The following is a 10,927-nucleotide window of genomic DNA, read 5'->3' on the forward strand; positions in this document are numbered from 1 at the left end:
CCCAGAAAAGCAGGGGGCTGCGGCCACCAACACCCTGCTGCAGCCAGGGGAGGTCATGGGCAATGCAGAGGCTGTGCCCCAGCTGCAGAGGAAGGGGAAACCCCCCAGTCCACACCAGTCTAAGCAGGGGGGGCAATCCTTTCCTGCCCCAGTGCAGCGTGGGGCTGAGGCTGAGCACGGGGGCCAGACCCCCCAGCCAGGACCCTGTGGGGTTGGTGCCAGCAGCAGCATTGGCCTAGTCCAGCCCCGTCCCCAGCCCGGGCTGCAGCAGCACCAGTGCCTCTGGGGGAGGATTAAAGCCCCCCAACACTTTTTACCGGGGGGGTGTCCTGGCTCATGGGGGTTGGGCAGTGCACTGACAGCCCCTGCCTCCCCACAGGTATGGACATCTCTCCCATCGACCTCATCAACATTGAGAGCTTCTCCGGCCGTGTCATCTCGCTCTCAGAGTACCGCAAGGGGCTACAGGAGTACCTGCGCTCCAAGATGGGCCAGGTGGCCCCCAGCCTCTCGGCCCTCATCGGTGAAGTGGTAAGAGCGGGATGGGGCAAGGAGGGGGGTCTGGGCATTGCCAGGCCACAGAGATGATGTTGTAGTGAGAATCTGTCAATCCACTGAGCTCTCTGCTGAGAACCCATCACTGCTGATCTGTGTCCTAGCTCCCAGGGGCCTGCTCACGTCCCTGCTCCCAGCAGCAGGTGCGTGACCTTCCATCCTCTCCCCCACAGGTGGGTGCCCGCCTCATCTCGCACGCTGGCAGCCTGACAAACCTAGCCAAGTACCCGGCCTCGACAGTGCAGATCCTGGGGGCAGAGAAGGCCCTGTTCAGGTACCGCCACAGTGGGGTCGTGGTGATGGCCGGCTGCTGGGCTGCTGGGCTTGACGCGCTGGCTGGCTCTGCCTGCTGGTGCGAATGATATGCCAGCCCCAGCCTCTGAGCGACCCCTCCCCACCCCCACCCTGGGTTCCCCGTCGCACTGAGCTTGTGGGATCATCTTACTGGGCCCTGGGCACACATGAAAGGTTAGATGTACCTCATCCTGGGGCGGGGAGAGTGGGGCTGGCAGCATGGGGGCTCGGGTCTGGGCGCGTACATTGCTGGAGGGTTCAAGAAGAGGGTGCATGGGCACTCAAGGAGGGATGATCCGGGCACAACGATGCCTCTGCTCTGCTCTGCTCTGCTGTGGGGGTGTTGCAGGCTTTGGAGTTGTGCCTCTTTCTTCTCCACATGTCAGGGGGTTTTTAAGGCACTGCATGTTGGCTGTAGCCCAGGTTGGGGATGGGACTGGGCTGGGCCAATGCTCCTACTGGCACCAACCCTGCAGGGTCCTGGCTGGAGGGTCTTCCCCTGCGCTCAGGCTCAGCCTGACGCTGAACTGAGGCAGTAAGGGATTTCCCCTGCTCAGACTGTTCTGGACTGGGGGTGTTTGCCTTCCTCTGCAGTTGGGGGCACAGCCTGGGCCTGGGATCTCTGCAGCATCCATGACTACCCCTGGTCCCCCTGGCAGCAGCAGGATGTTGGCATCCGCAGCCCCTCCTGCTTTCCCAGGGGTGGGGGCAACACCTGGGGCTGTGTCATGTTGGACACGGGGTTTGTCTGGGCTGGTTTGCACATGGCTGATTCTGGTTCCAGCGAGACTGGGATTGGATGTGACCCTGCTGGTCCCTGCCAGCCTTGCCTCTTAAAGATCCCATGTGAGGCTGGGGTCCTGTTGCCCTGCAGAGACCCTGTCCCACACAGGCAGATAAGTTCCTGCTGCACCCATGTGTTGCACCACCTAGCCTGGTAGTGCCCTGACTGGAGGCTGCTCCATCGCCTCACTCTTGCCCCATTGCAGGGCCCTGAAGACGCGTGGGAACACCCCCAAGTACGGGCTCATCTTCCACTCCACCTTCATTGGCCGTGCTGCTGCCCGCAACAAGGGGCGCATTTCCCGCTACCTGGCCAACAAGTGCACCATCGCCTCCCGGATCGACTGCTTCTCCGGTATGGGGCAGGGGTTCTGGGGGACTGGTGCTGGCCCTGGCAGCTCTGCTGTGATGGGAACATTTTTCGTCAACAGCATTTCACGCAGTGAATGATGACACGCAACTTCTGAGCAGAGTTGGCTGGGGCAGGGTGGGGGCAAGGGATGGCTCTGGGCAGGGGCCTGGCCACGTGCTCACACCCCCTCTCTGCAGAGGTGCCCACCAGCATCTTTGGTGACAAGCTGCGGGAGCAGGTGGAGGAGCGCCTGGCCTTCTATGAGACGGGTGAGCCACCACGCAAGAACCTAGAGGTCATGAAGGAGGCGGTGGCAGAGGTGAGCCGGGGGCGGGGGGGTTGGGAAGCGGCAGCTTGGCTGGGGGTTGGATGTGATGTGAAATCACAGCCTGACCTGCTGGTGGAGGCCAAGACTGATTTAATGAGGCTGATCCGACCCTGGGGGAAAAAGCAAGGGAGCTGGGTGCTTGCTGGCTGCGGGGTAGGAGCTGACAGCACACTTCGCTCTCTCCCCAGGCCACGGAGGTGGTAGCTGAGCTGAAGAAGCAGCAGGAGAAGGCAAAGAAGAAGGCAAAGAAGAGGAAGCAGCGGGAGAAGAGGCATCTAGAGGCGCTGGCAGCTGCCGCGGCCGAGGAGAGGGAGAACTCGCTGCTGGATACGACAACAGAAACCGAGGTGAGGGGTTGGGGCCATCACTGTGCGGTGCACGGTCCTGCTCGCTGGGGCATGAGCTCTGTCCCTCCCTCTGGAGCCGATCCTCGCCTTGCTCTAGGGCAGCGGTTCCCAAACTCGGAGAGTGCGCACCACCAATTTAAAACGATACAAACAAGTGTCACCAGCAGTTTTTGTCATAAAGTAATTATAATCTGTTAACGCATAGCACTGACTGTCTGTGTACCACCCGTTGTACACGGGGACAGTGCCCACAGGCTTTGTGCATGGGCTGGCACCAGCAGCCCTAGGGCCTGGGCAGTGTGGGTGTGCTCAGCCCATCCCATGTCGCCCCTGGCTGGGATCTCAGCTCCTGCTTCGTCCTTGGTGGATTCTTTCTCCTACCCCTAAGCTAGCTGCCTGGGCTGGTTCCCAGGGGTTTCTCTGCCAGGTGCAGGCTTCACCCAGCGTGTCCCTGGCTGTTGTAGACCCCAAGCTACCACCCTCCGCTCTCCCAGCCCCCCTGACCCCCATGCTTTCCCCTCAGGAGCTGAAGACAGAGCTCAAGAAGAAGAGAAAGAGAGAGGTGACGTCAGAGCTTGAGGAGAATGGGCTGGAGGCCGAGGCCTTGCCCCGCAAGAAGCACAAGGCAGCCATAGATGAGCCTGTCACCTCGGACAAGAAGAAAAAGAAGAAGGCGGCTCGGGATGAGGACTGAGGGAGGGGGCTGGGCCTGGCACTGTGCCGTGGGGGTTCCAGGACTGAGGGCCCCGGCCGTTGCAGCGTCTGTCCCGCATTTCTAGGCAGCTGCCTGCCTGTGAATGTAGCCTGGCCCGGGCAGCCTGCAGGGATGTGTGCTCGTCCTTAGCAGCTCAGGCGTGTTGGAGTGGAGGATGTCTCCTGCAGAGACCAGAGTCTGGCTGGGCCCAGTAGGGCTGCAGCTTGCACCAAGTGCCACTGGGATCTTAGACTGGACTGTCCTGGGGCTTTGCCTGTTCCCGATACTGCTGCACTTCACACAGCTGCCACCCACCTGCCCGTCCTGCTCTGGGGCTCTAGCTTGGCTCCATAGCCACCTGCTCTGAGCCCAGTGTATCCGTCAGCCTTGCGTGGGACTGATGTGTCCTCAATAAAGATTGATGCTGTTTCCAGCCTGCACTGTCCAAGCTTTGCTCCTGCCTGGGGCCGCAGCTCTATGGATATGAGCAGCTCCCAACAGAGGCAGCCACAAGCCTGGGGTTCCTCTTGCATTCAGCAAGGGGGGAGAGCTGGGTGGGGCCCAGGGCTGTGCTGAGGTGGGGGGGAGAGTCTAGGGCTGGTGTGGCTGAGCAGGGTCTGGGGCCCTTTCGCCAGAGGCTTTATTCTGTGGTTTGCACGTTAGAGATGCATCATTGCCTGGGTGCTGGGGAAGGGGACAGTTCACCCCCTGCTTGATTCATGCCAGGTGGGTAAGAACTGGTGCTGGGTGGGGGCAAAGTGACTGAAACCCCTGGGAAGGGCAGCATCTAGAGCTTGCAATGCACCCCTCCCCTTCCCTGTCCTGTGGGCTGGGAGGCTTTGGGGTGGGCCCTGTTTCCCCATCAGTGCTTTAGTCCCAACCATAGGTTGACAGCAGAAGGAAGTGCCCACCCGGGGCAAGTCAGCTGCTTTATTGCAAGTTGCAGGGAAGGACCCAGGTTGGAGCCTCGGGGCTGGGACAACAGGAAGCAGGGTAGCAAAGCAGCGTGGGGGTGCTGGGCAGGGGCGGCTACTCCTCCAGGGCCGCGATGACAGCACGTGTAAACTCCAGGGATGTGGCGTAGCCGCCCATGTCAGCTGTGCGCACCTGCAGAGAGAGGGCAGCAGTGTTAACGGGCCCAGGGTAGTGGCTGGGGCTCAGCCTGGGCAGGGCAGCACACTGGGTGTGGCCTCTGCTCTCCCTGCTCTGCCGGATACCATGCTCTTGGTGCATCCACATGCTAGGGGCACAGGGAGCTGTTCTCAGGCAAGGTTGGATGTGCCTAGTAAGCTGAGCCTGGCTGGGGCTGGCCACAGGGTGCTGCTGGCACTGGGCCCTGCCTGCTGCCACAGCCCCTCTCGAACCTGCCATCCCACTGCGCATCCGCTGCAGGGCCAGCTCCCATGGGTGCCTGGGCAGCTCCTTGCCTGCTGGCAGGAGAGGCTGCCCCGAGGCACCTGCCTCCAGCTCTATGAGCTGGTACCAGCAGTGCCTGTCAGCCCCTGCCTGCACTAGCTGAGCTGGAGCTGCTGTACCCGTCCCATGCTTGGCCCCAGCAGTGCTAGGGTGACCTTGTGCAGGGTAAGGTGCTGGTGGGGTATCGCTTGGCAGAGGGGGGCCAGGCCTGGCCTTTCCCTGGTGACTGACAGCAGCATTTGTTTCCAGCCAGGCCCGGCGGAGCTGCTGGGACACAGCCAACTGGGATACATTTCCCAGCTCTAAGCAGAGCTGTGCAGGCGCTAGGCTCACAGTGCCCCAGAGGTCATACAGGGATGAAGAACTAGAGCTTGGTGGCCCAGGAAGAGATGACCCCCCCCCCCACAAGGCCCCTGACTTCAAGGGTACTGTGCATCTGGGGCTGCGCTGTTCTTTGCTATGTTAGATCCATTAAGTAAATAAAAGAAAACCTTGCACGCAGCCATGCCTGGGCCCAGACAGGGATGGCTTTGGGGAGAACACCCACCCCATGACAAGCCTGTCATCCCATGGCTGGAGCTGGCCTGGACCAAAGGAAGAAGCTGGGAAGAAGCGCACAGGGGGCCCGCCCCTGGGTAAGAGCAGGGTACAGTGCAGCCCCCCACCCCACCTCCCACAGCGGCCTGGGCTCTCCTAAGGCTCCTTTCTTGCCCAGCATGGTGCTCTATGCCAAGGGCTTGCCCAGCTCTCTGCCCCACAGGGAGGGGGAAACTGGGGCAAGGGGATCTGCAGTGAAGAGCCAGGACAGCTGGAGAGAGGACAGGTGCAAGGGGCAGGGATATGGGATGGCTACTTTATTCATGAACACAGTACAAAACACTCTCATAAATAGGGGAGACCTGGGTCCAAGGCACCTGCTACTCGCCCCCGGAAGGATCACAATGAGCCTAGGGCCCTTACGCAGACCAGATGCAGAGCAGGGCTCTAGCAGGGGCCAGAACTGGCTCCTGCCCATAACTAGCAGCCTGGCCCCTTTACACGGGCCCAGGAGCATGGGACCGGTCCCTGGCACAGCTTTGGTGCAGGGACACACGCCTCATGGCCCGGGGCCTTGAGAAGGAATGGCTGTGCTGTCACAACTACCTAGTCTCTGGGGCCAGGCAACAGGGGCCACGGAAGGGTGGGGTGGCATGAGGGCCAAACCCAGCTCTGGAGAGACTAGTCACCGCCCTACTGCTGCTCCATGCTGTTCTGCAGGGGGGATGCAGGCTGGAGGGAGAGCTGTGCCCCACCCCTGCTGCACTGAAGCGAGAGTGTGGCTTTGGTGACAGTCGGGCCTGTGGAAGCTACAGGCCCCCATGCTGGGACTCTGGCAGCCTACCCCCATCAGCCCCTGGAATGTCTCACTTGCTTTTTGGACCCCATTTTGGCCCCAGCCACAGCCTGGGCCCTGCCTGCAGGGGGCTGCAGAGCAGGAGGAGTACTCCGCTATCAGCAGGCCAGCCCAACCCAGCATGGTGCAGGACAGAAACGCGGGGGTCCGCAGCCCCCTGGCCTGGGCTCAGCAGGCCTCAGGCTCTTGGGACAGGCACCAGCTGGATGCCAAGGAGGTGGGAGTCATGGGGCGCTGGTGGGGATACGCCCCTCCTCCCAGGGGCTTGCTGTGGAGAAAAGGTTAGCCCCAGCAGCCACAGAGCAGGTGACAAGCATCAGGGCACTGGGGCAGGGGCCGGGTGAGAGGTCCGCTGGGTCTGGAAGCACGAGGTGCTGGTGCACATATGCAGTCCCAGGGCTGGGTGCGGCCAGGGGGCCTAGAGCCCGTAGTGGGGGTGCAGGTTGTCAATCACAGACTTGATGAAGTCCGAGGTGGTAGAGTAACCGCCCATGTCCCGGGTCCGGACCTGGAAATCCAACAGGGGAGGGGCAGAGAGGAGAGAATGGGGGTGTGAATGGGGGCGCCAAGGCCAGTGGGCAAGGACAGGATAGCAGAGGAGAGCACAGGACTGGCAGCGAAGCAGATCCCTGGCACACTGCCCTGCCGGGATAGGAGAGGCCAGGCTGGAGACAGGAAGCAGACACGAGGAAGAGCCGGGCTGGGGGAACCAGGCATTCACACAGGCGTGGGGATGGGGGCAGTGCCCCTCCAGCTTCCCTGAGGCCTGCTGGAACAGGAGCCACCCCAAACAAGCACAACTACAGCCCCGCACAGCCAGGCCAAGTGCCCCACTAAAGCACAGCCTGGCCCAGGGTCCAGCCAGACAGGTGGGCCTTGGCCCGGATGCAACAGCGGCCCCAAGCAGACCATGCCAGCTGCACCCCGAGGGCACCTAGAAAGTCTCCGAGCACCAGGCAAGGGTGGCGGCAAAGAAGCAGGAAGGGGCCATGGCAGCCTGGCACTCACCTTGCCGACCTTGATCACCTTCTTCACGGCATCCGAGATGATGTTAGCATGAAACTCCAGGCTGGGGGAGGGAGGAAACCAAATGTGTTCAGGCTCCCCACATGGCTGTGCCCTAGCGCCACCCACCCCCACTACCCATTCGAACAGGCCTGACACCCCCCAGTTGCCCCATCCCCCATGCCCAGCTGCAGCCCTTACTTCAAATGACGCAGCATGTTGGCAGCAGAGAGCAGCATGGCAGTGGGGTTGGCGATGTTCCTGCCCACTGCCTGTGCAAATGGGTGGCGGGCACCCTGCAGAGAGACAGCCAGCATTAGGTGCTGTGCCCAGGCCAGGGGCCACAGCTGCACTAAGCATGAGAGGGTCCAGCCGGCGTGGATGCAGGATGCGACTTCTATGCCTTTGCAACCCAGGGCAGACCCAGCTCTGCTTGGAAGCCTCCAGGGAATGAAACTGCCCCCGAGACCCAGATTCTGCCAGGCAACAGTACCCTGCCCTCCACAGCCGAGAGCGGCCATTCTGCTTTTGTGGCAACCTCTCAAATATCTGAAGTTACCTGCTTACAACAACCACCCCCAGGTCCAGTCAATTTTGCTCCACACTGGACATGCTTGGCCCAGCTCTGCCTGCTCAGCTATCATTCCTCCCCCACCTCTGGCCATGCCCATTTCTCCACACCCTTTTTAAAACAGGAAGCCCCCATTCTCGCTGAGCTGAAGCCCTGCGAGAACCCTGGGTGCTTCTGGGCAATGCTGCCACCTGCCCAGCTCCCTCCCTTCCTGTACACTGGTGCATTTGGTCATAGGGGCAGTGGTACAGAGGGGAGCCCGCGTGCAGCAGCCCTCACCATCTCGAACACAGCATACTCGGCGCTGTAGCTCTCGCCAGGCACCACGCCAGCACCGCCCACCAAGCCGGCCGCCAGGTTGTCAATGATATTCCCGTACAGGTTGGGCATCACCAGGACATCGAACTGGTAGGGGTTCTGCACTAGCTGCAGGGGAGCAGACCAGCTCAGGCCCTGCACACATGGTATGCCCATACCTGTGGTCCCCCAGGGCAGAAAGCACCGTCCCACCCGGTTTGCCAAGTTCTCTGTGGGGAAGGGGAGCCAGAGCAGGCCTGGCACTGGAGCCCAGCGCTCCCTGACAGATTAGTGCCTGCGTGGGGAGCTCCGGGCTCAGGCAGCCCCATGGGCAGGGCCAGGCCAGGACACCAATGCAACTGCCAGGCGAGTCCTGGCATGAAGGCAAAGGGGTGGCTTTTGCAGGAGTGCTACAGACCCTGTGACTGGGTGCCCTAGGCAGATCTGCCACCGAGATCCAGCAGCCCAGAGCCACCGCTCCTCTCCCACCCAACCATGGGGGCTGCAAGCAGTGGCAGGGCTGGGAGAGACCTGCAAGCCAGGACTGCAGAAAGGCCCATTCACATGAGCGCCTGTGGCTTGGCACTGAGCACCCAGCGTTGCCCTGGACTCTAGTGTCTGCTTCCCTGTGGGGCTGCACAGGTCTTGCTGGCGGGGAGGAGGCAGCTCTCACCTGCATGCAGCAGTTGTCAATGATCATTGTGTCAAACTTGATCTTGGGGTAGAGCTTGGACACCTCCTCGCAGCACTGCAGGAAGAGCCCATCCCCCAGCTTCCTGCAGGAGTGGGCACAGACAGGGCTGGCTCCCATAGGCCCACAAGCCAAGAGCCCATGGCCTCAGAGAGAAGGGGGCACCTCTGCAGGGTACTGGGTACCATGGGTGAAGCTGGCCCTCAGTACTCAGTACTAACCCCAGTGGGTCCAAGCACAGGAACTTTTGCCCTCCGGCAGGGAGAGCAAGTGGCACCGTGATGGGCTCCTAGTCAGGCCCCTCTGCAATCAGTGTGTGCAGGAAGGGGCACATCTGTGGCTCTGTGTTGAGCCCCCCTGTGCCCATTCCCCACCCCTGCCCCACTCACATAATGTTGGCCTTATGCACGGCTGTGACCTTGGTGCGCCCCAGCTTGGTGGCGTAGTCGAAGGCGAATTTGGCGATGCGCTGCGACTTGGCCCGCGTGATGATCTTCAGACACTCGATGACACCCTTAGCGCTCTGGGCAGAAAGCAGCAGGGCTGCAGCATGTAGGACACCTGAAGCCGCCCACCTCTGCCAGGGGAGACCGTCTTGGACTGCTGTCCAAGCTCTGCTCCCCCTTGGGGCCTCTCCTTGCCCAGCTGGGGCAGGCAGCAGCTCCAGAGGAGCTGGGCAGTTCCCAGCTATTCCTAGCAGAGGCAGCCACAAGCCTGGGGTTTCTCTTGCATTCAGCACTGGGGAAGAGCTGGGGCCCAGGGCTGTGTTGGGCCATACAGTGCTGGGGTGTAGGGGGGACAGAGTCTTCAGGGCTGGTGCAGCTGAGCAGGGTCTGGGGCCCCTTAGCCACAGGCTTTATTCTGAGGTCTGGATGTTGGAAACGCGTTGTTGCCTGGGTGCTGGGGAAGGGGACTGTCAGTCCCGTGCCCTTGCAGCCCCTGGTCTGACACCCACAGCACACTTGGCCAGAGGAGACTGACGCCTCTTCCGTACTGTCCAACACAAACCCCACGGAGACGGAAACCCTAGAATGACAAGGGCTCCAGAGGGAGTGTGGGCTTAGACCCAGCCAGTTGCTGCGCTCAGACCCTGCCTGCCAGGCTGCCTCCAGGGGCTCATGCCAAGGCTCCCACCTTCCTCCGTGAGACACGTTAGCCCAAAATCTCCTTGTCAAATCCCAGGGCTGTTGCTAGGAGAGATGGGAGATGCTGTGTACAAATGCTTCTACCCGACTCACTCGGCTCAGTCAGGGATGCTGCTTCCTCTGCACCCTGCCACACCTGCAGGGCTTTGAGCTCAAAAGGAGTCTGAGGGGTGATCCCCATTCCCCGCTCATGGGGCTTTCGTCTCTGGGGCCCACCTATCTACTGTGACCCATGGGCCAGGGCCCAGCCCTGTGAGAACAAAGTCATGCGTGTGACACAAAGGGCAATGCCCCCCCACCCCTCTGTGTGGATCTGAGAGCATGGGACAAGGCCTCCGACTTCTGCCCACCTCATGCTCCAGGGAGCTGTACTCGCCCTCCGTCTGTTCCCGGATGATCACCAGGTCCAGGTTGTTGTGTCGCGTTTTGTACCCAGGCAGGCTCTTCACATGCACCACATTGGCAAACAAGTCCAGCTTGCGCCTGGCGGGCAAGCGGCGGGTCACTGGTTGGGGCTGGGAGCAGGGCCCCACCATGGGCCGCCCCATCCCCTCCCTGGGGCAGGCACGTGGCAGTCACAGCCACCAGACCCCAAGCTCCCCACCCCTCCAGCTGCCTCGAGGAGCAGAGACCTGGCATCACAGGCACAGAGGGCAAAATTCATTCCCCCGTGGCCTGGGCTCAGTTCCCACCTGGCTGAGCTCTAGCCCCAGGCGTTGCGCGGAGCTGCCACTGACCTGAGCCGCATGTCGTAGGACGCCAGGTCCCCTTTGTACTCCATGGGCGTGTGGATCTTCCCTGTGGGGCAGAAGCGGTGGGTGAGCTCAGGCCGAAGAGGAGCCGAGCGCCCGAGGAGCGAGACCGGACGCCACCGCAGCGAGCGCCTCACAGGACACACAGGCAGCCGTACCTATGATGGCCACCTTGCTCTCCTTCATGGAGTCCACCACCTCGTCCAGCTTCTCCTCCGACGCGGTGTTCTGCACCTCGCTCAGGTGGTGCTCGTCAAACACCACGGGGACGCTAGCGGCCTGCGCGGGGGCGGGGGGCCGCGTC

The 10,927-nt window shown here is 61.9% G+C and overlaps 2 protein-coding genes across 2 annotated transcripts in view; one reads left to right on the forward strand and one right to left on the reverse strand.

Moving 5' to 3' along the window:
- The window catches only part of NOP56 (NOP56 ribonucleoprotein), a 6,210-nt gene extending 2,421 nt beyond the window's left edge, over positions 1–3,789 (forward strand). Inside the window, exons 7-12 of the mRNA XM_019554552.1 lie at positions 380–531; positions 729–829; positions 1,839–1,987; positions 2,182–2,303; positions 2,501–2,659; positions 3,183–3,789. Of these exons, the coding sequence (XP_019410097.1) occupies positions 380–531; positions 729–829; positions 1,839–1,987; positions 2,182–2,303; positions 2,501–2,659; positions 3,183–3,353 (854 nt within the window). The 3' untranslated portion in view covers positions 3,354–3,789. The remainder of the gene's footprint in view (positions 1–379; positions 532–728; positions 830–1,838; positions 1,988–2,181; positions 2,304–2,500; positions 2,660–3,182) is intronic.
- A 2,501-nt stretch (positions 3,790–6,290) lies between these two features.
- Positions 6,291–10,927, reverse strand: part of IDH3B (isocitrate dehydrogenase 3 (NAD(+)) beta) — a 4,965-nt gene continuing 328 nt past the window's right edge. The window contains exons 2-10 of the mRNA XM_019554464.1: positions 10,782–10,926; positions 10,609–10,669; positions 10,222–10,354; positions 9,116–9,249; positions 8,709–8,811; positions 8,018–8,164; positions 7,369–7,463; positions 7,171–7,231; positions 6,291–6,670 (exon numbers count right to left, since the gene is read on the reverse strand). Of these exons, the coding sequence (XP_019410009.1) occupies positions 6,581–6,670; positions 7,171–7,231; positions 7,369–7,463; positions 8,018–8,164; positions 8,709–8,811; positions 9,116–9,249; positions 10,222–10,354; positions 10,609–10,669; positions 10,782–10,926 (969 nt within the window). The 3' untranslated portion in view covers positions 6,291–6,580. The remainder of the gene's footprint in view (positions 6,671–7,170; positions 7,232–7,368; positions 7,464–8,017; positions 8,165–8,708; positions 8,812–9,115; positions 9,250–10,221; positions 10,355–10,608; positions 10,670–10,781; position 10,927) is intronic.

This window comes from Crocodylus porosus, unplaced genomic scaffold (assembly GCF_001723895.1).
Source record: "Crocodylus porosus isolate Cpor-Errol unplaced genomic scaffold, CroPor_comp1, whole genome shotgun sequence".
In the NCBI taxonomy this organism is placed as follows: Eukaryota; Metazoa; Chordata; order Crocodylia; family Crocodylidae; genus Crocodylus; species Crocodylus porosus.